This window comes from Ipomoea triloba, chromosome 1, assembly GCF_003576645.1.
Source record: "Ipomoea triloba cultivar NCNSP0323 chromosome 1, ASM357664v1".
Lineage (NCBI taxonomy): Eukaryota > Viridiplantae > Streptophyta > Magnoliopsida > Solanales > Convolvulaceae > Ipomoea > Ipomoea triloba.
Genome location: NC_044916.1, coordinates 17,002,286 through 17,027,803, shown reverse-complemented (window position 1 = coordinate 17,027,803; position 25,518 = coordinate 17,002,286). Strand labels below are relative to the sequence as shown.

The 25,518-nt window shown below is 35.0% G+C and overlaps 3 protein-coding genes across 3 annotated transcripts; all 3 read right to left on the bottom strand.

Moving 5' to 3' along the window:
• Positions 1-796: 796 nt before the first annotated feature.
• Positions 797-3,386, bottom strand: LOC115996246 (1-aminocyclopropane-1-carboxylate oxidase homolog 1-like). Its single transcript, XM_031235405.1, has 3 exons — positions 2,811-3,386; positions 1,822-2,143; positions 797-1,283 (listed from the first exon to the last, which is right to left on the bottom strand). Exons 1-3 carry the CDS (start codon positions 3,350-3,352, stop codon positions 1,032-1,034), a joined length of 1,116 nt encoding a protein of 371 aa, XP_031091265.1. The 5' UTR covers positions 3,353-3,386; the 3' UTR covers positions 797-1,031.
• A 674-nt stretch (positions 3,387-4,060) lies between these two features.
• Positions 4,061-5,995, bottom strand: LOC116025736 (1-aminocyclopropane-1-carboxylate oxidase homolog 1-like). The gene is made up of 3 exons (XM_031267073.1): positions 5,345-5,995; positions 4,588-4,909; positions 4,061-4,463 (listed from the first exon to the last, which is right to left on the bottom strand). The coding sequence occupies exons 1-3, from the start codon at positions 5,869-5,871 to the stop codon at positions 4,212-4,214; spliced, it is 1,101 nt and encodes a 366-aa protein (XP_031122933.1). The 5' UTR covers positions 5,872-5,995; the 3' UTR covers positions 4,061-4,211.
• An 11,331-nt stretch (positions 5,996-17,326) lies between these two features.
• Positions 17,327-20,494, bottom strand: LOC116025725 (1-aminocyclopropane-1-carboxylate oxidase homolog 1-like). The gene is made up of 3 exons (XM_031267062.1): positions 19,904-20,494; positions 17,769-18,093; positions 17,327-17,612 (listed from the first exon to the last, which is right to left on the bottom strand). Exons 1-3 carry the CDS (start codon positions 20,437-20,439, stop codon positions 17,361-17,363), a joined length of 1,113 nt encoding a protein of 370 aa, XP_031122922.1. The 5' UTR covers positions 20,440-20,494; the 3' UTR covers positions 17,327-17,360.
• Between the last annotated feature and the right edge of the window lie 5,024 nt (positions 20,495-25,518).

Sequence of the window (25,518 nt, the reverse complement as noted above, 5' to 3'; positions counted from 1 at the left end):
AAAAAAAAAAAAAAAAAAAAAAAAAAAAAAAAAAAAAAAAAAAACGGACTCATCATATCTCTTATAATATGTGAACAAGCAAAAAAGGAAAAGTCAAGTTTATCTTTCAAAAAAAATAATAAAAACAAAGCCGTGTTTTTTTTCTTTGGCAACTGAAAAATGGACTCAAGGAGTCCATCTTTCTTTAAAGTAAAGATGGACTCCAGCATGCCACTTTACCTTGTTCAGAATCCAAAAACCATGCAACACTTTTTTGGGATCCAGTGTTAATAATTTGCTCCGTCGAGGTTATGACTCTCAAGGGGGAATGCAATGGCTCCGGCGTAACACCTCCGACGACGCTTGCAGAGTTCACTATCATTCACGATGCTAGGGTAGATCGCCAATTCGTCTGTTTTTGTTTTTTTTTAAATAATTTTTTAATCCATGTGGCTACTTATCTCTAAGGGTGTGCAAACTATAAAAAAAATTCGGTTAACCGACCAAACCAAAAAAGTTCCGTTAATCATAACCAAATCGATTAATTTGGTAACACAAATTTCGGTTCGGTTAACGGTTAAAGGTATAAAAATTTCGATTAATTCGGTTTGGTTATTTCATTAATTTTTATTAAAGAAAATGTACCAGCAGGAGGTAGATAGGAGGCAACTTGTGAGGATTAGGAGTATAGGCCGCCATAATAATACATACAAATAAAAGTATCCCTCCAGCTGGATGCTGGTGCAATATACGATCAAAGTTGCTATGACAGATTAATTATTGTACTGAACTCTAGTGGTCCTCACATACTGAACACAACATAATCACCCTACACTGCCCTGGGTTAAGTTGTTTATATTTTTAGATGTAGAAACAAGCTGACAACATAAATTAGCAACAGTAAAAATAATTTTTCATGTTATGGTAGTTTTCCCGGCCCTTTATTTTCTTCCAATAACAACTCCATAAAGCCTTGAAGCATGCCACTGCTTATTACAGATAGAGAAAATTCCCAAATAACACTAGCTACTTAAAACAAAGGAAATGCCAATTCAGAGCTTGAAATGCAACAAGGCTGAAGTTCCATCAAGACCCTTTGCATGAAAATATGCTACATACTCCTTAACTGTGGTTTCCCTATACTTGGGTGGATTCTCATCCGACAATAGTTCCTTAATTGGTCCATAAAGCCGTGGCAATGGCAACAAGAATGTGCTAAAGAAACATGCCACTGATATCCTCGGACCACAGTGGTTAGCCAGCACTCTGTGTTCTGAGCTCTTGAACCTATCATTCGTCACAAGCTGCTTCCAGTAAAGAAATAATACAGTAAATTGTTTTTTCAAAAATGGGTCAAACAAGTTCAAAATGTCAGCTTTAGCACAAATTTAAATAAACAAGTCAAGTTCTGAGTGATAATTTATTAAAGAGCAAATTTCCATTTTGGTCCACTGACTACAGGAGTCCTGTTAATTGCAATCCACCACTTTCAAAATTGTTAATTTTATACCTTGACTATTCAATTTTTATCAATTTTAGTCACTTTGGCCAAATTGGAGGCTAAATTTCACTGGAAAAACTTGATACTCCAATAAATACTCTTAACAACAAAACAATGCCAGCGTGTTTTTAAGAGTATTTATTTAAACATTAAGTTTTTCCGGCGAAATTTGGCCGCCAATTTGGTCGAAGTGATCAAAATTAATAAAAATTGAATAGTCAAGGTATATAATTAACAGTTTTAAAAGTTGTGGATTGCAATTAACAAAACCCCTATAGTCAGTGGACCAAAATGACAATTTGCTCGTTATTAAATGAGATGAAAGCTAAGGTAAGGCTTGCCTGGAGAAGATCTCCAATGTTGACAACTATAGCTCCTGGGGAAGGGGGGACATCAATCCACTGGTTCTGGTGAAGAACTTGAAGCCCACCTGTACGATCTTGAAGCAAAATTGTGAGAAAATCGTTGTTTGCATGCTTGGTGGTGCCAAAAGTCAGGTCTGGTTTTGGACAGGGTGGGTAATAATGCCCCAAAAGAGCTAGCCCCTTGTTGCACTCAATGTCTTTGAGATAGTTTGGATGGAGGCCTAAAGCCTCTGATAATAGTTCAAAACAAACACCCCCTAGCTTCTCCACTTCTTTTGAGTATTTGATAAGAATATCACTGCATCAATGGTTAATTAATCAAATTACACCTGAGGATCAATTTTGAAGTTCAATGGCATATGCTTAAAAGAAAACTATTCTGCATAAAAGACCAGGCTAAAAAGAGAAACAAAATCTATATAGCATGGTTGAAAAAATCGCTAGGCGCTCAGGGAGCGCCTAGCGCCTAGGACGCCTAGCCGAGGATTAATAGGCGCCTAGGAGTTCGTGTATTTTTTTATTTTATTATTTATTTTTTAAAAATTTGTCTAAGTATTTTTAATTTTTTAAAGACTAATAATTATAAATTATATAATACTTTAATACTTAATACTAAAATATTAAATATTAACCTAAAAAATTGCTAAAGTTTGTACAATTTAGGATTATTTCGCTCAAAATGATATTGTTTTGAGTGAAATAACTCATTAAAAAAAAAAAAAGAACAATAGTTAATGGACCGACTAGAAGGCCTAGTCGGTCTAGTCTACGCCTAGGCGGTGCTTTTGCTGTCTAGGCGGGGCTTAGGCGGCCTAGGCGGTCGCCTAGCCTGCCAGCCGCCTAAACCACCATTTAATGTGATACGCGAAGCAGTCGACCAGCGCCTAGCGCCTAGGCGGGGATTAATAGGCGCCTAGGCCGGATTTTTGCAACAATGCTATATAGAATAGAAAACACAAAGAAACCTGCAAATAGGAGGAAGTTGTTGAGGGTGAGGGGGATTAGGAGCCATGTTGCAGTGCACAGTATCCCTCCAATTAGCAGCTGGTGCAGTGTACAGATCAAAGTTGCAGTTGTACACTACCCTCCTCGATCGATCTCGTGTATACCATTCCTTCTTCACCTCTGTATCTTGCTCATGGAATCCTCGTACCCCGCTCATGATTTCCTCCAAAACATTACCTGGGATCCCATGATTCACCACCTGGAAGAATCCCCATGTTGCAGATGCTTCTCCAACTGCCTCAACAACCTGTCTGCGCTTCATCTCATTCCCATGAATGCCTTGAAGGTCTATGATTGGGATTTTGTGTTTGTTGGCAGTGGAAACTGATGAGTAGTTTTGGGTTGTTTTTGGATGAATGAATATTCGTGGGACTTTGGTTATGCCTGCATCCACAAGACCCTTAACACCAGCTTTGGTCTCATCCAAGGCTTTCAACTCACTTTGCCTATCATATGTCTCTCCATTCTCATGGTGAAATTGGTTCAAGTTTGTTGCTTCCATTTTAACACTATTTTAGATGTAGCCTTAGCTTGCTCACAACCTCAAACATATATACTGAGGAACTTTCTACTGACTTTTTAAAAATGGGGAAAACGTGCTGGGAGGTTTTTGCTTTCTAGTAGGGTAAACTTGTGGAAAATGGACCGTAAGCTCAATTTGGTAGGGTATAAGAAATTCTTGAAAATTAAATAGATAAATATAAATTAAAGTAAATAAATTGTTAATATTTTATATCTTAAGACTTTTTTTTAATCTCCATCTAGTATTCTTTGTGAAACTGTCTGGCGGATTCTTATTCTTGGAACATATCAGTCAATATGCAAATGTACTACTTATATCTTAATGATTAATTAATTCTTGGAACATATCAGTCAATATGCAATTGTAATACTTATACCTTAATGGTTAATTAATTCAAATCCTGGAATAATTTTTTCCATGAATATTTTTTAAAGAAAATGTACCAGACTACCATCAGAATGCAGATAGGAGGCAACTTGTGAGGATTAGAAGAATTGGCCGCCATAATACATACAAATAAAAGTATCCCTCCAGCTGGCTGCTGGTTCAATATAATATACAGATCAAAGTTGCTATGACAGAATAATTATTGTACTGAACTTAGTGAACTCTAGTCCTCATCCTGCCCTACACTGTCCTGTTAAGTTGTTCATATTCTTAGAAGTAGAAATAAACTAACAACATAAATTACCAACAGTAAAAATCATTTTTCATGTTATGGTAGTTTTCCCTTTATTTTCTTCCAATAACAACTCCATAAAGCTTAGAAGCATGCCACTGCTTATTACAGAAAATTCCCAAATAACACTAGCTACTTAAAACAAAGAAAAATGCCAATTCAGAGCCTGAAATGCAACAAGGCAGAAGTACCATCAAGGCCCTTTGCTTGAAAATGTGCTACATACTCCTTAACTGTGGTTTCCCTATACTTGGATGGATTTTCCTCTGACAATAATTCCTTTATTGGTCCATAAACCCGCGAAAATGGTAACAGGAACGTACTAAAGAAACATGCCACTGATATCCTCGGACCACATCGGTTAGCCAGCACCCTGTGCTCCGAGCTCTTGAACCTATCATTCGTCACAAGCTGCTCCAAGAAAACAAAAAAATACAGTAATTTGTTTTTCCAAGAATGAGTCAAACAAGTTTAAAAAGTACAAATTGCAATTCTCAGTGCTAATTTATGAAATGAGATGAAGGGTAAGGCTTGCCTGGAGAAGATCTCCAAGGTTGACAACTAGAGCTCCTGGGGAAGGGGGAACATCAACCCACTGGTTCTGGTGGAGAACTTGAAGGCCACCTGTATGATCTTGAAGCAAAATTGTGAGAAAATCATTATCAGCATGCTTGGTGGTGCCAAAAGTCAGGTCTGGTTCTGGACAGGCTGGGTAGTAATGCCCCAAAAGAGCTAGCCCCTTGTTGCACTCAATGTCTTTGAGATAGTTTGGGTGAAGGCCTAAAGCCTCTGATAATAATTCAAGCAAAACAGCCCCTAGTTTCTCCATTTCTTTTGAGTATTTGATAAGAATATCACTGCATCAAACATTCCAGTTAGAGGGTAATTGGTTTATAAAAAATCAAGAGAGCTAATTGTGAGCATAAATATAATATAAACATAAATGTGTAGTCCAACTAGCAGCTTAGGCTTTTAGTTGAAATGGAGCACATGCTTTAATTCTAATAACTAGAGAAATAACTAGAGAAACAGATCAATCTGTTGGGACTGTAGCTTGGAGGGCTTGGAGGGTCGAGTTCAACATCCTGCCATCGAACTATAGAGCTGTCACCAATTACTATGGAGGGTGACATGGTTAAATAGTTAATGTCTACTTACTTATCACCAATTGATTTTAACAGCGAGATAACCAAAGAACTGCATAGTTAAGCATGTTTGACTTAGAGGATGGATGGGTAACTTATTGAAAAGTAAACATAGGGTAACACAATCCATGTTAATTAATACTATACCTGCAAACAGAAGGCAGTTCTTGAGGGTGAGGGGGGTTAGGAGCCATGACACAGAGGAAAGTGTCCCTCCAATTAGCTGCTGGTGCAGTATACAGATCAAAGTTGCAGTTGTACACTACCCTCCTTGATCGATCTCGTGTATACCATTCCTTCTTCACCTCTGTATCTTGCTCATGGAATCCTCGTGCCCCTCTCATGATTTCCTCCAAAACATCACCTGGGATCCCATGATTCACCACTTGGAAGAAACCCCATGTCTCAGATGCTTCTCCCACTGCCCCAACTACCTCTCTGCGCTTCGTCTCATTCCCATGAATGCCTTGGAGGTCTATGATTGGGATGTTGGCAGTGGAAATAATATTGGATGAGTTTAGGGTTTTTTTTGGGTTAATGAATATTCTTGGGACTTTGGATATGCCTGCATCAACAAGACCTTTAACACCAGCTTTGGTCTCGTCAAAGGCTTTCACCTCACTTTCCCTGTCATATGTCTCTCCATTTTCATGCTTCAAATTTGTTGATTCCATTTTAACACTCAAAGAGATGATGCAGTCTGCCCTTTCTCTCACACATGAGGAGGGACTTTCACAATAGTATACTCTTGAGAAATGAAAATCTGACAGTGAAATTTTGTTTGCTTGCTATTTTTTTAAAAATAAATTATCCAGTGCTCTTATTTTTATATCTGCCGTCTGGATTTCATATATTCATTCTTTAATTTTCTATATCTGCTCTTACTAGACAATGCCACTTTTTCTCAACAGATCGGCTCATGTCTCTGGTCTCTGGAATCTGCTCTTGTTTTTATTTACTCCGTATTTCTTAAGGGGAAAATAGTGAAATAGGACGTTAAACTTTAAAATAATTATTTTTCTGAATTTTAAGATGTTGAAATTAAACATATTTACTCCTTAATTTCTTCAAATGAGTTGATAACTTGTTAAATTGATACAATTAGATTCATTAGTAGATAAACTTTAATTGGGTCATTAAACTAAAAAAAATGTAGTTACGTACCTCAACAATCTAAAATTATCTAATTAAACCGAAATTGATATGCTTGGCAAGTTTGATGTAATAAATACGTGTACTGTATTCAGTTATGAATGTGTAATCTCGGGTAGCTGAGCGCGAGGTCAGACATTCCAGAGTTTAAGTAATAGTTATAGAATTTTTCAAAATCCCCACTACAAACACTTAGTGTGCCTTATATTGGAAACTAGAGGGAACGCATACCGAGCACTCAGCATGTCGGCCACGTGTCCTTCATGTACCGGTCAAGGCGCCGGCAACTCCGATCAATCCCACGTGTTTCAAGGATCCTGCCAGTCTGCACAAGCTTGATGTGATGACTATACAATGAGTACGGGTCATGCGTCTCTTTGGTAATTGAGCTCCATGTTCAGATGAGTTCTTCCCGATAACTTGAGATCGAAAAGACTATTCTGAATAGAAAACATATTACACTAAACTAGGAACCTTCTTTCCCGACCACGATCTGCTCAGGAAAAACCATAAAGTTGGTTGCTTCTGCTCGAAAAATGAACACAATAACCTCTCGCTTCATTACTAAGTATATAATTAAATACTCGAGTAGGGTATAATCCGAATTCCCAATCAAGGTCATTGCTGACATTTTGGTTAAATTTTTTTAAAATATATTTTTAAATATTTAAAATAATTTTAATTAAAATTAAAAATTTATATTAAAAATATAAACCAACCCATCCCCGCCTTCGTCTCCGACATGGAGGCAAATTTTTTAATATTTATAATTTTAATTTTTATATTTAAATTTTAAAAATATTTTAATTAAAAAATTTGTAGCGTGATAAATTAACCACCACTTTAACAACCAGTCAAACACGTAAATTCTGATTTAATCGCATAATTTTAGTTTGTTCAATAACCCAATTAGAGGTGTCAAAGTGGGCCAAACCCCGCAGGCTAGCTCACACCCGCCTCGCGATGACCAGTTATGATCATAAAAGATCTAGCCCGCAAAAATACAGGCCTAACAGGCTTAGCCCGCGAAAGGGTCGCGAGCCAACCTACAGGCCAGGACTTGTTTATTTTTAAAAGAAATCTCCAATATGCTCTTTACTGTGTTTGCAAGCATGTATATATGATTATATGTAAGGTGTATATAATATGTGCAGTATTTGTTTGTGATGGGGTTATTGGAGTTAGGCACAACTTTATTTAATTTTTGGTTGGGGCCAAGCCCAAAGAAGGAGGGGGACATGATAGGCCTAGAGGAAGAGGAGTGCAAGCTAGGAGGCCTAGAGGCGAGGTGCCCAGGCGGGCCAGCTCCACCCCCGGTGCGCCGCTGGTGTGGCCAATCGCCTTAGGTGGCGGCTGGTCGTGCTGCCACCCAGGGCGCTAGCCACCACCATCGCGTCATGGGGGTGTCGGTGTGCGCGGTCGCCGCCTAGGGCCAAAACACCCCAAGCAAGCCAGCGGCACCCCACGGTGCCCCCGACGGCTAGTCGCACCACCACCCAGGGTGACTGGTATGTGTAGGCGCGGCAAGGCGCACGCTGCACCCCTCGAATACGGCCGCCTATCGCTTCGCCGTGTTCTTCGCAGGATTGGCAGAAAGTCCTAGGTATGTGGCGCTTGGTGGGTGGATGGGAAGTTGAGACAGTTGCACGACAAGACAACGCGGGACGTATGTTTGGTCGGGGTTGACACTTTTTGGATGCCGTAGCGTGGAGGGTGCAGGAGGTTCCCCTAACAATATATAAGGGTAGGGGAGGGGAGGGGGGTCCTCAAATCATGATCTACCTGCTAGTTTAGTGGTCTAGATCTTCTTCTCCCTGTTGGTGTGCCTGGCTTCAAGTCCTAGTGATAATGTAGTTGAGTTGTTTTATTATATTTTATATTTATTCATTAGTCTTTCAATGATTTACTTATTTATTATTTTGGACCTCCAATTTTTGGGTTGGTACCTCGGACTTGTATACATTTATTTGCCTAATTCCCTAATAATAAAGGTTATTATTCTCCCATCTTGTTTGATATTATTACACCCAGTTCTGGTGATAATGTAGTTGAGTTGTTTTATTATATTTATTCATTAGTCTTTCAATTATTTACTTATTTATTATTTTGGACCTCCAATTTTTGGGTTGGTACCTCGGGCTTGTATACATTTATTTGGCCTAATTCCCTAATAATAAAGGTTATTATTCTCCCATCTTGTTTGATATTATTACACCCAGTTTATGGTGGATTCGGTCCCGATAAAACCATCAATTTGTTTTGCATGTGTTGTACTGTTGTGTGTGTGTGTGTGTGTGTGTGTGTGTGTGTGTGTGTGTATATATATATATATATATATATATATATATATATATATATATGTAAGATCAAGAAATACTGTTTAATCATACAGAATGAATCTACGAGAAACACTTAACCTCGTAATAGCGGAAGCATAGATCGTTGATCTCCAGCCATAGTTGATGCCTTGTTGTGTTGCATGATGCCTTGTTGTGTTGCATGTGTTAGTCGTTTTGTCTCACACTTGACTCAGAACCCTAGATGGTGTCCTGGTATTTTCTGAGCAGTGTGAGTACCATGTCTGTAGGTGTCTATATGATTGTCTGTCCTGCATCCCATCAATGCAAGCTTATATTGGCATATGGTGGATTGGACTAAACCTAGATGTCCAATCCAACCTATAGCTTAATGGGCCTAGTCCACTTGCACCACATTATTAAGGCCCACAATATATATAATATATTGTATTGGGAAAAGTCTTACAGTCTCCCACTTGGTGCAAGTACTAGCACAACTCTCATCAAAGAACAAAACACATGAATCATAGCGATATGTTCTCTACTCGACAGAGTAATATCTTCTATGCATCACATGCATTTTTATTCCCCAACTTAAGTCCTTTATGAACAAACCCAACGTTTATTCTTGATACCTTAAGGGATGTTTCTCAAAATAAAATATATATGCGCAACTTAAAAAGAGAAAACCATCCAAATTGTACAAGAGAGTACACTTCATGATCTCTAAGATCTTTAATGTTAACTATGTCTTAAGTAGAGATCTATTAATGTTAGCATAACGCTAACTATGTTCCATGACTAGTTTTATAACTAAACTTACGCACTACCTCTAACGGCCAAGAGCTTGGAGTTGACACGTCTGTCACTCCCACTCATCAAAATAGCCAAAAGATAGTTTAGTCATAGAAGCATTCCAACAACTTAGACAATAAACTAAAATTCTAAGTCCATATACTTGGAATTTAAATATACACCATAATTTCCCAAATAACTTCAAGGTCCACTTTATAATGAACTGAATGTTATGAGTCTTATTTTCTTGCAAAATTGTCTTGAGCCTTGTAAATCAGAATGACCCAAGATTAATTTTGAAGAAACTAAAGACTCTATTAAATGCTAAAGAATTTATTTAAATAACAGCGTATCACAAGTTAAATGTTTTGTTCTAATAAACTCCTTAATATTATTACAACATTTTCATAAATATGTTGCACAATTAAATGTTCAATAATTTGAACTTATGAATTTATATGAACAAATACAATATTGATACTTGTAGAATCTTTAGTGGAGCATCTTAATGATCTTTTTGTAAATGATCACTCCCACTGATTAAAATATTCTTTAGCAGAATTAATGATATACGTACTCACAATTGATTTGACCAACTAAATAATGAAGATATATAATTCCCCATCATTAGTTGGGCATACTAAATAATCAATATTTGGTTCCAATCCAACTAAATAATGAAGATATAATTCCCCACCATTAGTTGGATATACTAAAATACACTTTTCAAAACCAAGCTGGAATTTGGCTCGAAGAGGTACATTTTAATTCTTGAAAAACCAAAAGAGGTATATCAAATATATCACGTAACTTACTACAGTTAGTCCAAATAACCGAGCAAGATTTGCGAAATAATTAATAAAAGTGGTTAAATTTTGAGAGGTAACTAAATACATGTTTTGCCAATGCAAACCATGAAAACTTAGAAGTATAATTTAACTAAATTTATAAATTCTAAGAAATTGTGATAAAATTATTATCTAATGGGTGATGGATTTATTGACATAAAACTTGCCTGTGGGCTAAAGTTTTAATTCTATTAAATCCAATTAAAACCCTTATGATAAAATTTCATCTCAATTATTAAATAGACAGAAGAATCTAGAGACATAAAACTTGCCTGTGGGCTAAAGTTTTACTCAATTAGATCCAACTGAAATTTTATGATGAAACAATTATCAAATGAGTTGAAGAATCAAGTGATATAAGACTTGCCTGTAGGCTAAAGTTTTAATCAACGAGATTCATTACAACTATTATGATAAAACTTAAGAAATCATGTTCCTTTTCTTAATCCCTGTGGGTAAATTAAGAAATATGATCTATAGTTTGCATCATAAAATTAAACTTTATGATAGAGATAGAAATTATTTACAAATAACCATAAAATAAATAAATTTATTTATTTCTATCATTACTGATAAAACTACTAAACTACTTTCCGATACATAATTGCCTGTGGGCTAAATTATGACCATAGTCTAGTATTTAATCCTAATTAATCATACAAATATAATGAAATTGCCTATGGGCTAAATTCCATCATATTAAATACAATTAATCACAAATGATTTGTCTAAAACTTTATTATGTGATCAAGATAAACTGCTCAATATATAATTTTAACTAATTGAAGATGCTGTGGCTACTCCCCAACCAAATTAAAATTATAAGATCACTAGACAATTATCAATTCATTGCCTTAACCTTTATGTGATTCAAACTTAAGAGAAATCAGTAAATTAAAGATGCTATGGTTATTCTTTAATGAATAGAAATAAAATCACATTGACAAGGAATAATTTAAAAAATATATTTTAACAAACAGATTATACCAGATTGTGATGGGAAAAACCAAATATATGATATTTAAGGGGACTAGTGGCACAAGATATTCTTAAGTCATGACCATAAAACTAGTATGCCTCCTCAATTCATATGTACGTAATGTATAACTGTTTGGGGGTATAAATCTAAAAAAAAATTGTAGGGTATACACAAAAATTGCATGACTCACCTATGATTAAAGCTTAAATGGGTGAACTAAATCAATGGACCAAATGCGCTTAAATTCAGGCACTACCATAACTAAAGTTTATGCATAAGTCCAACTTAATTAGGAACCAATATAATTTCATCCTAAATTTATGCATTGCTAAAGGCATAATAAAAAAAATATTTTGCATAACAAAATATTATGCGTTGGACAAATTAATATGCATAAAATTAGGCATTTAACTCATATATTCTAAACAAATCGCATAACTTAAGGCAATTTTTAATATGAGCTTTCAAAGCATAAACTTAATATTCAAACTCTAATGAGTCCAAACCAAAGAGACCCAAATTTTTGAATAGTAAAGTAATAAATATATACTTTGAAATTTCAAACTTTAAACCCATTAAAATGTTTTAATACATAAAGATCAAATTTATGAGAAATAGACCGAATTTACAAATTCCAACAATATCTAACCAAAAGTATATATTGTCGTTTGTAAACTAATATCTCACAAACCAAAATTGCATAATTAAACTTAATATTATGCACTTAATGTGATCAAATGTATAAAACTAACTTAAAAGTATGAACCAACTAGAAAGTATGAATTTTACACTAAATATTCTTTATTCATACTTAATCAATTATGGGCCTAACATACTAAAATCATAATTCAAAGAACTTAAAGAATTATGGAATTAGTGGCAATAGCCAGTTGCCTTAGCAAATATGTTTTTACAAAATTACTAAATTGATTCTTCATAACCCAATTAATAATATTATTATTATTAATGGCAAATTGCAAATAATCCAAAAAGCAATAGCCATTATAATATTATCACATTAAATAGGAGACTAAATATGGAAAAACAATAGTTAAAACCACTAACTGTAGAAACATTCTCGGATATAATTTTGAAACTTAATAAAATTTAAAGTCCGAAAAATGCCAAGAACATAATAATGACCAAAATATTGTCTTGACTGGAACATTGTCACATAAAATTAATTGGAAACATTTCAGGATTTATAACTGAATACCATATTAACATGAATGATTTCATTAAGTAAAATATTTGATGGTAATAATCAACATTATAACCACCATTAATATTTAACAATGACAACCAAATTATGGTAAGACACCTTCTTAATGTTTCAATGTTTGTAAAAATACCATATGTGACTAGTCCAAATTAGCGGTTAACTTAAGGCTTGGTGAGGATTTTTTTTAAGACACATAATAGAGAGAGAGGGTAACTAAAGTACATAATATTACCAAAACTGAATGGTGGAAACGGAATAGGTACGGTTTGGGTAAGGTTTATCCACCCTTAATGACAAAACTACCAACCTATATGCCGATGCATAATCCCATTGGGCAAATTATGATCATAGTTTAGTATTTTATCCTAATTAACCCTTTAAATATAACAAAAATTGCCCTTTGGGCTAAATTTCGTCATATAACGCAGAGTTAACTACAAGGTTTCTTGCCTAAACTTTGTGTGATTAATCCTTAATATGTAATTTTAGTAAATTAAAGATATTGTAGCTACTCTTTAATTGACCAAAACTATACATAATCACAATGGCAAGGGTATTTAAAGCCTAACAAACCAATTAAACCAAATCATGGCAGACAATCCTTAGGTATACTCCCAGGAAAGTTGGTAGGTGCTAAGGCTCCTTTAAAAACGAACTCCTTAGACAGAGTAGCGTCGCAAGGGGACTAGTAGCAATATGGCTGAAGGCACTATGGCAGTTTCAGCCAGCAAGGCGTTTTAAGCCAGGGCCATAGAACTAGTATTCCTCCCCAAGAAACTTCCCTAATTCATTCATTCTCATGTTTGAAGTAAGATCGTTTGAGAGAGCTATAAGATTGTGAGTTCACCTATGGATAAGGCTTTTAATAGGGTGAACTATCTTTGGTTCTTTAATGTCCCCTTAAATAGACACAACTGAAGAGTAATAATATGCTTAATCTATCCTAGGCACTAAATTCACCTAAAAGGCACTAAAACATGCACAATAAGCAATTAATTCAGTCTTAAAAGGCTCTAAATTCAATCTTAATGAACATGTTTTTCTAAAGGCATAATTATAACAATCAAATAATATAATTAGTGCAATAAATATATATATATATATATATATATATAGCATGCTCAGATTATGCATATTACGAACTCAAACTCCACAATTAAATATTTAAACTGTAACACTGAATACAATTTAAACCGAATATTGAATATTAAAATTAAAATTCATCAAACAAATTAAAACTTAATAATTTGTTCAAAAAATGAATAATAATTTTAATTATGAATTTAATGCCAAAATGAAGGAAAAATTAAAGGGCATTAATATTTCAAAACAAGCCATTACCATACATTTACTACATGCCATAAATAATATACAAATTAATTAAGGTAATATTAATATGGCAATACTAAACCAAATAATTACCACTTACTAGAATTAATATGTATAATATTACTATATATTTACCATTTGCCAATAATATAAAATATTAAATTAGGTAATATAAATATGATAATAATAAACCTAATATAATTACCATTTACGAAAAATAATTTATAATATTAATTAAGATAATATGGTAATATTAAAACCTAATATAATTACCTTACCAAAATTAATATATAATAATTAGTTAATAAGGCAAACAAATATTTGGTAAATTGTATATTGGTAAGGAATGTACCAGTCATCCACGCCATCTTCTTCCATAATACGGATCGGAGTAATTAACATAGATATATAGGATTTACAACATCCACGCCACATACACCGCTTGATCAGATCATCATCATCATCGGCTGCAACGTTATATTGCCACATGAAGGAGGGAGACAGTAGCGATGAGCCAGGGACCCAGCCCGCCTCCGCCGTATCTCCTCTGCGCGATGCCAACAACCCCCCGCCATGGCGCTGTCCTCCCAACGGCGGAGCTCGTCGTCAAACTGAAGCGGCGCCGCCTGAATGAGGAGAGGGAGAAGTCATGGTTCGCTGGAAGTCTGTGCCCGACTTCGCCCTCCTCGTTGCGACACACCAGGTTCGCCGCCGGCATCATGTAGGCCTGAAGCTCGCTGCCGTTCTCCATGGTAGCCGGGGATCCAAAACCAGCAGCGTCGGAAGGAGGAGAATGGCAGCGACATCGCCAGAGAGTCCAGCAGTCCTCGAACGCCGCCGTCGTCATTCTCAAATGGAGACGGTAACCTCGCAGTAAACCGGCGAACTCGGTGAAAAACGACGGAAAAAAAAAATTATCAGAAACTAATTTTTTATTTTTTTTTAAATACAAATTCATCTCTTAATGCCAAAAAAAATTTCAGCAATCCAAATATTAGAATAATGCTTAATGCTAAAAAATAATAATAATAATAATTTTTAGCCGTCCAAAAAACATATACAAAAAACTTAATTTTGTGTTTAAGCAAACAATCAACCAGGCAGAGATTGATAAAGGCTCTTGATACCAAATGTAAGATCAAGAAATACTGTTTAATCTAAGTGATAAAAGAAAGAAGATGGGTTCTTCTTTCTTTTTTGATTACCTTCCTCGCGTATGTATAAGACCGAATCCATTCGATTTCTAAAAAGGATTACTAATCCTGAACTTTTCGAGGAATCCTTCATCAGTGGTTGTGAATGACTGATTTTTTCAATCTTTTCGACCTTGGTTCCGTAGGAGCAAGTCAGAAAGATTGAGAAATAGAACCATCTGATTTCATTCGTTCTCAATAGCCACGAGATGATCATCTTAGGGTGATCCTTTTGTCGACGGATGCTCTTCTACGAGAAACACTTAACCTCGTAATAGCGGAAGCATAGATCGTTGATCTCCAGCCATAGTTGATGCCTTATTGTGTTGCCTGATGCCTTGTTGTGTTGCCTGTGTTAGTCGTTTTGTCTCACACTTGACTCAGAACCCTAGATGGTGTCCTGGTATTTTCTTAGCAGTGTGAGTACCATGTCTGTAGGTGTCTATATGATTGTCTGTCCTGCATCCCATCAATGCAGACTTATATAGGCATATGGTGGATTGGACTAAACCTAGATGTCCAATCCAACTTATAGCTTAATGGGTCTAGTCCACTTGCACCACATTATTAAGACCCACAATATATATAATATATTGTATTGGGAAAAGTCTTACAATATATATATATACATATATATATATACATATATACATATATATATATACATATATATATACATATATATATATATATATATATATATATATATATATATATATATATATATGACATACATATGTATGTATATATGTATGTATGTCAGTATTAGGGATGACAATTTCAATCCACCATGCGGATACCACCAGGATCCACATCGCATGAGTGATAGTGGGTACAATGGTGGGTTGGAGGTGGGTCTTAAAAAATTAATTCGATGGTGGGTCGAGTTGGATTTGGATTCTATGTACAAAAACCGTTTAGAACTCGTAATGAGTCGGGTGGTGGGTATCCGTAGTGGGTACCTACACCTGCACCCGGTGAGAGAGGGTGGTTTTGAAAAAGCCCACCCAATACGGATAGGGATGGAGGTGGGTGGAGAAAATATAAGGTGAGTCGGGTGATGGATGCAGCACTCCCGAACCCACCCCCAACCAATTGTCATCTCTAGATAGTATGGTGTTTTTTTTTTTCTTTTTTTCTATAAAAAAGTTCTCAGGTGGGTTAGGGTCACTTGAACTCTAGCCAGTGGGCCTCATGGCCGACCCGTAAAAGCCCGCTAAACATTAGGCCCGCGGTGGAGAGGGTCGACCAGCATTATTACAATCGTTATATCGTGGACCACGCAATGTGCACTCTGGTCCAAAACGACGTTGTTTCGATGTTAGTGGACGCGGACGCGAATGATTCCAGGGAATTCATTATCTATAATACACAAAATTATTATCTAAAATACACAGAACGTTTGCCTAGAATACACAGAATGTTTGCCCAGAATACACAGAATATTAACACAAAATACACAGAACTCATCCTCCTAACATTCGAATGCACAAACACATCATAACCTGTGTTAATAACATGAATACACAGAATATTGACACAAAATACACAGAACTCATCCTCCTAACATTCGAATGTACAAACACATCATAACCTGTGTTAATAACATGAATACACAGAATATTGACACAAAATACACAGAACTCATCCTCCTAACATTCGAATGTACAAACACATCATAACCTGTGTTAATAACATGAATACACAGAATATTGACACAAAATACACAGAACTCATCCTCCTAACATTCGAATGTACAAACACATCATAACCTGTGTTAATAACATGAATACACAGAATATTGACACAAAATACACAGAACTCATCCTCCTAACATTCGAATGTACAAACACATCATAACCTGTGTTAATAACATGAATACACAGAATATTGACACAAAATACACAGAACTCATCCTCCTAACATTCGAATGCACAAACACATCATAACCTGTGTTAATAACATGAATACACAGAATATTGACACAAAATACACAGAACTCATTCTCCTAAACATTTGAATGCACAAACACATCACAACAGTGTTACTAACATGAATACACAGAACGGCTGCCTAGAATACACAGAATGATTGCCTGGAATACACATAACGATTACCTAGAATACACAGAATATTAACATAAATACACAGACCGGCCAAAACGGGAAACGTGATTTTTAAAAAAAGGAAAGGTTAATTTACAATGCTCAAAACGACATCGTTTACGTACGTGGTACATATTGTTATATGCACCGTGGTGCACGATATAATTTGCCGCATTATTAGTACTAGACCCAATTGTAATTTTTTTTTTAAAAAAATCCAATGAAAACAAAGAGAATGACAATTCACAGCTTGAAATCCAACAAGGCTGAGGTTCCATCAAGACCCTTTGCATGGAAATGTGCTATATACTCCTCGACGGTGGTTTCCCTATACTTGGGTGGATTCTCATCCGACAATAGTTCCTTAATTGGTCCATAAATCCGCGACGACATGAACAAGTATGTACTTAAGAAACATGCCACTGATATCCTTGGACCACATTGGCTAGCCAACACTCTGTGTTCTGAACTCTTGAACCTATCATTCGTCACAAGCTGCCCCAAGAAGAAAAGGTAATTACAGTAATTATATTTATTGTTCGGTCCAAAAAAAAAAAAAATTCTAAACTTAAACTTCAGCACAATTAAAAAAAAAAAAAAAAAAAAAAAAAAAAAAAAAAACAAGTCAAGTTCAAACAATATAATGCTTGCCTGGAGAAGATCTCCAATGTTGATGACTAAAGCCCCCGGGGTAGGGGGAACATCAATCCACTGGTTCTGGTGAAGAACTTGAAGGCCACCTATATCATCATCTTGAAGCAAAATTGTGAGAAAATCGTTATCGGAATGTTTGGTGGTGCCTAAAGTAAGGTCTGGTTGTGGACAGGCTGGGTAGTAATGCCCCAAAAGATTTAGCCCCTTATTGCACTCAATGTTGTTGAGATAGTTTGGATGGAGGCCTAAAGCCTCTGATAGTAGTTCAAACAAAACACCCCCCAGTTTTTGCACTTCCTTGGAGTATTTGATAAGAATATCACTGCATCAATGGTTAACAAAATTACATCCCAACTGCAAAGATTGGTTGATTGCTTCAAGAATTTAGTACTACTTGTTTAATGACTCTGCGAAAATATTAGTGTTTTTTGAACAATAGGAAAAGTGTTAAAATAGGTTGCCGCTCAACTTATTGCTTCAATACAATTGAATTATTGAACTTTAAAAAAGTGTAATCGAATCAAGAAATATGTGTAATTGGCTATGAAAACAAAGTCCACATTTGATTCTCACACACACATATATATAGAATCATATGAGAATCATCTCCCACATGACTGCAGCCAAAATTGGGTTGTCCATCTTGAATATGTGTATGGCTGTGATTTTTCAAATTTTTCATATTTATTTACCTTTTCATTTACGTATGGGGCATTTTGGTAATTTTGATTTGTGTTTTAAAGGTTGGAATGATAAGTTAATTTTAATTTTGGTCCTAGATTTATAGATGGCAATTTACTTTTAGTCTTAATTTTGTTTAATGACTCTGCGAAAATATTAGTGTTAAAAATAGGAAAAGTGTCAAAATAGGTTGCCGCTCAACTTATTGCTTCAATGCAATTGAATTATTGAACTTTAAAAAAGTGTAATCGAATCAAGGAATATGTGTAATTGGCTATGAAAACAAAGTCCACATTTGATTCTCTCTCTCTCTCACACACACACACACACATATATATAAGAATCATATGAGAATCATCTCCCACATGACTGCAGCCAAAATTGGGTTGTCCATCTTGAATATGTGTATGGCTGTGATTTTTCAAAATTTTCATATTTATTTACCTTTTCATTTACATATGGGGCGTTTTGGTAATTTTGATTTGTGTTTTGAAGGTTGGAATGATGAGTTAATTTTAGTTTTAGTCATAAATTTATAGGTGGCAATTTACTTTTAGTCTTATTTTTCAAAACATCTTCCTTTGGTCCTACTATTATTGTAGCATGACCATTTATGGTCCTCCATCAACAAAAGTAACAAAACCGTTTAAATTCCATAAAATATAAAGGGCATTTAGGTATTCAATTATGTTTTTTTTTTTCAATATATATATATATAGCGGGTCAACGCACATTGTATAAAAAAAGATCAAAATGTCTTTGTATTTAACGACATTTCAACGATTTTGTTGAAATAGTAATGCCACAATAATAATAATAATAATAATAATAATAATAATAATAATAATAATAATAGGAGCAAATTAAAGGGGATGTTCTGAAAAAGAATGACTAAAAGTCGACGGTCACCTATAAATTTAAAGTCCAAAAATGGAATTAACTCTTGGAATGATTATATGTTATGATTGATTTTAGGACTTAAATTTATCTATCGTTTGAGTATAATATTGTCTATACTTGTAATTAACATATGTGTAATTTTCACGGACAATTTACATATTAGTGTGCACAATGGCCTCCATAGGTGTACATTTGCACTGTCAGTTCATCTTGGCTAAGTTCCATATGTTTGTCTTACTAAATTAAACCATCATATATATATTTTTTCTGATGTTTTCTTCTTATTTTTCTTCATGTTTTTTTAAATAAATGGATAGTTCATATTTGCCCAGGAGGGAGTGGTTCTCATAGAAGGCAAGACATATATATAATGGATAACTCTATCTAAACACTATAAGTCTATAATACAATCATAAAGTCTATTAATTTCTTGGGCAACTAATAAAACTTTTAGTATATTTCTCTATTTCAGAAATATGATTCTTAATTATTCTTTCAAAATTCAACCAAACATGTTAACTAGAGAAACAGAATCATGTAATATAGCATACCTGCAAACAGGAGGCAGTTCATGAGGATGAGGAGGATTAGGAGCCATGATGCAGAGGACACTGTCCCTCCAATTAGCGGCTGGTGCAGTATACAGATCAAAGTTGCTGTTGTAAATTACCCTCCTTGATTGATCTCGTGTATACCATTCCTTCTTCACCTCTGTATCTTGCTCATGGAATCCTCGTACCCCTCTCTTGATTTCCTCCAAAACAGTACCTGGGATCCCATGATTCACCACTTGGAAGAAACCCCATGTTTCAGATGCTTCTCCAATTGCCGCAACGACCTCTCTGCGCTTCTTCTCATTCCCATGAATGCCTTGAAGGTCTATGATTGGGATGTTGTGTTTGTTGGCAGTGGAAATATTATTGGATGAGTTTTGGGGTGTTTTTGGATGAATGAAGATTGTTGGGAGTTTGGTTATGCCAGCATCAACCAGACCTTTCACACCGGCTTTGGTCTCATCAAAGGCCTTCAGCTCTCTTTGCCTGTCTCCATTCTCAGGGTGAAATTGGTCCAAATTTGTGGCTTCCATTTTAACTAAAACCCAAGGAGAAATGGGGAGATTGGTTTAGATTTCTAGCTCATCGTTCTGGAAATAAATATGGAAATTGGAATGTAGCGACGTAGCGTCCTGATTTCGCCAGCACGTGCGTTGAAATAATGTGGATTGTTGTCCATTACGGCATTACCGCATTACGTAACGCTTTTTTCTTCTGTTTTTTTTTTGAATTAATTTTATTTTTTGCCCTAAATTTATGTGTGATACTCCACTTTTAATTCTTTTTTTTTATTAGAACATTTTCATTTGATTTTAGTATTATTGTGTCATAACTATTTCTAGTCTTCTGTCAACAAGATCATTAAAATATCGTTAAATATAATGAAATTTCGACCTTTTTAATACAAAATAGGTTGACCCACTATATTTTTTGTATTTATTTTTTGAAAAAAAAAATCGTAATTGAAAGCCGAATGTCATTGTATTTAACAATATTTAAATATTTTTATTCATAAATGACCAAAAATAGTCCTGCTACAATAATATTAGGACCAAAAGTGAATGTTCTAATAAAAAAGAACGAGCTAATACCCAATATAGTCCTAGACTATAGTGGTTTTACTCAATTTAGTTCTAAGTGACTTTTTTCGCTTAATTGAGTCCTGGACTATGTTGGTTTTACTCAATTTAGTCCTCTGTTAACAATTCCGTTTGTTATCTGTTAGAATAAGGGTTAAAATGGTAATTTCTCGTATCTCATCCCTTTTGGCCAGATTCCTTCTTCGTTATTTTTCCTCCCCTTCTTCATCTACACTGATTTCCCCAATTTCCCTCCTTTCCGTGCTTAAGCAAACAGGAATTCCCCTCCCTTCCGTCAGATTCCTTTTCTCCTTTCTAGTCGTTTTGGCACTTGGCATGTAGCTATGCTGGCACAAAGCAATACTGGAAGGTCCTGTATGTAATGGAAGCCGAGTTATCGAATGGCACACAAATGAGAAGAGTAAACAACTTAGAGGATTTCATGTTAATATGTCTGGCTTTGCCTTTAATAGTACTATGCTATGGGATCCAAAAAGATGGCATCGGCCTACTGCCAATCGAATTCGGCAATTAGACACTGCATGTGAACGAAGGTTTTCAGGTATGCATTGTACGTATGCCTTATTCTTTGTCTCTTTGGCTTGGCATTCATTAGCTCAGGATGCAAGGTAGTTATTCATTATGGTTATGTGCAGGAGACCACCTTCATAGAATAACTTGTAGAAGATGAAAGTCAAATGGAAGGAATACCTTCTGGTTGTTCAAGGGTACTGAATTAGCACCTCCATTTGAAAGGTCGTGCGTGAACTTGTTTACCCAAAAGGCTGGTTGATTCTAAAGAACCTTGATGTTACTTTACCTGCCATGTGATGGGATCTGAACCAGATGCAAAGAAGACCAAGTTTGTTGTTCATGAGGTGCAACATCTCATTTTTTCTTCCACTCTTATATAAACCTAGTCCCTTTTTGCAGAGATAAATCTCACTTATCACTCTAACCTCACACATAGTAGACTTGAGGGAATTGAAGGATTAAATAATGAAGCTTTCCACAATTCCTAGAACTGAACATGGCAAATGACAAATGCATTTGAAATATAAATTTTAGCTCTCTTATTCTCCTTGGTATATATATATTTATAAATACCGAGTACCAATTTGTATGATGAATTGTGGATAGTACTCAGTAGAAAGGAGGGGAATGGGGGAAATCAGTGTCGATGAAGAAGAGGGTGGGAAAATAATGAAGAAGGAATATGATCAAAAGGGATGAGAGATAAGAAATTACCATGTTAACCCTTGTTCTAACAGCTAATAAACGGAATTGTTAACATAGGACTAAATTGAGTAAAACCAGCATAGTCGAGGACTCAATTAAGCAAAGAAAGTCACTTAGAACTAAATTAAGTAAAACCATTATAGTCGAGGACTATATTGGGTATTAACTCAAAAAAGAACATAAAGTGAACTACCACCTATAAGTCTATTATAAAAAATAAAATTAACTCTTTTTTTTAGAATTTAAACTTAATGCATTAAATTAGAAATCAGAATGTTCACAAGAAACAAAGGAAGAGACTATAATCACTCCCCGCAACCTGACTCAAAAAGGATCCCTGAGCAACAACATAATCATCCCGATAACAAATTAGCTCTTTATTTTTTTTTAATTAACTCTTTCTTTTAGTTGCATCCACCACGGAACAATTTTCGTACTTCATCCACCCACTCATCACACTCAGTCTCACTCCTATCCAGTGAGTAGACTTTTCAAAGAGGAAAAAATGCATTTTTAATTCTTTATTAGTTACTTCAATCTCTAATTGTTTAAATAATAATAATAATACTAATAATAATAATAATAATAATAATAATAAGCATCCAAATCTCTTCCAAGAGGAAGCGATATTGAATCGCCTTCTTCCAGGTGAATGCGATGGATTGCAGCAACGATCATGATGAAGGTGATTGTTATATATATATTATAAATTTGAAAGATATGATTTAATGAAAAAGATGAAATATTAAAAATAAAATTAAAAAAAAAACAGAAAACAAAAAGCTAATTAATTATAGAGTTAATTCCACTAGAGGTCCCTTGTCTTTGGTGGCAATTTCAAATTTAGTCCCAGACTATCGTTTTTACCATTTAACATCTCAGACTATTAGTTTTTGGACACTTTTAGTCCTTCTCAAGACTTTTCCTATTTTTAGTAAATGTATTTTTGTCTCTTCATATTTTTCTTTTGTTATTTTTTTTTTTTTTGGTTTCAACCGGTTTAATTGGTTTAGGACTTTAGGTAACTGATTTTTAGTTACTAGATTTTTCAATCGATTTTTAGTAAAGTCCTAAACCAATTAAATTGGTTGAAACCGGAAAAAATAACAAAAGAAAAATATGAAGAGACAAAAATACCCTTACTAAAAATAAGAAAAGTCATGAGAAGGACTAAAAGTGTCCAAAAACTAATAGTCTGGGATGTTAAATGGCAAAAACAATAGTCTGGGACTAAATTTGGAATTGCCACCAAAGACAAGGGACCTCTGGTGGAATTAACTCATACTCTTTAATTATATTATGGCTCTTGTTTGATTGTGTGAAAAAAGATGTCAAATAAGCAAATATTGGCAAATTATACTACGCACCACGGTGCACATAGCAATGTGCACCACGTACGTAAACGACGTCGTTTTGAGCATTGTAAACTAACCGTTTATTTTTTTGGAAATTATGTTTCCCGTTTCGGCCCATCTCTCATTCTGTGTATTCTAGGCAACCGTTTTGTGTATTCTAAGCAACCGTTCTGTGTATTCATGTTAGTAACACATGTTGTGATGTGTTTGTGCATTCGAATGTTTAGGAGGATGAGTTCTGTGTATTTTGTGTCAATATTCTGTGTATTCTAGGCAAACGTTCGATGTATTCTAGATAATGATTATGTGTAATATAGATAATGAATTCGCAGGAGTCATTCGCGTCCGCGTCCACTAACATCTGTGTATTTTGTGCCAATATTCTGTGTATTCTAGGCAAACGTTCGATGTATTCTAGATAATGATTATGTGTAATATAGATAATGAATTCGCAGGAGTCATTCGCGTCCGCGTCCACTAACATCTGTGTATTTTGTGCCAATATTCTGTGTATTCTAGGCAAACGTTCGATGTATTCTAGATAATGATTATGTGTAATATAGATAATGAATTCGCAGGAGTCATTCGCGTCCGCGTCCACTAACATCTGTGTATTTTGTGCCAATATTCTGTGTATTCTAGGCAAACGTTCGATGTATTCTAGATAATGATTATGTGTAATATAGATAATGAATTCGCAGGAGTCATTCGCGTCCGCGTCCACTAACATCTGTGTATTTTGTGCCAATATTCTGTGTATTCATGTTAGTAACACATGTTGTGGTGTGTTTGTGCATTCGAATGTTTAGGAGGATGAGTTCTGTGTATTTTGTGTCAATATTCTGTGTATTCATGTTATTAACATAGGTTGTGATGTGTTTGTGCATTCGAATGTTAGGAGGATGAGTTCTGTGTATTTTGTGCCAATATTCTGTGTATTCTAGGCAAACGTTCGGTGTATTCTAGATAATGATTATGTGTATTATAGATAATGAATTCGCTGGAGTCATTCGCGTCCGCGTCCACTAACATCTGTGTATTTTGTGTCAATATTCTATGTATTCTGGGCAAACATTCTGTGTATTCCAGGCAAACATTCTGTGTATTCTAGATAATGATTATGTATATTATAAATAATAAATTCCCTGTAGTCATTCGCGTCTGCGTCCACTAACATCGAAACGACGTCGTTTACGTACATGGTGCACATTGCTATATGAACTGTGGTGCAGGGTATAACGATTGGAAAATATTAGGATGACGTGACATTCAACTAGCAAAAAACGATAAGAAGGGATAAAAGGGACTTTGTCACCAGAAAATCAATAGCTTCCTGTTCAATTTGTTTGCTAATTTAATAATCATCTTCTTTTGGTATTATATTGAGAATTTCTCATACTAAGACAATGTAAGACTGTGCGGCTGCACTGATTGAAACACACACATATTCAAATGAGCACACATACATTATGGAGGATTGTGAGGGCTATATATATATACATATATATATATATATGTCATAATCAGGTGCGGTCACGTCTTAAAGTGCAGTCAGTGCGGCCGCACCACTATATATACAGATATACACCACTCAATGTTAAAAATGCACCACACAAATATGTATCGTTAGGTAGCATCATCGAAAAACACACCACTAAGTATGCAAATATACACCACACAGTGTTAGGAAATGCACTATTAGAGACAAGAGACTTATGGTGCATTATTTTGGGTGTGTGGTGTGTTTTTTGGTGTTTTTGTGTATTTTCATTGTGGTGCATTTTCTAACATTGAGTGTTGTATATTTGTATACATAGTGGTGTATTTTGCACCGGCCGTACGGGAAGGCGCAACCACATTTGAATAGAAAATATATATATATATATATATATATATATATATATATATATATATATATATATATATATATATATATATA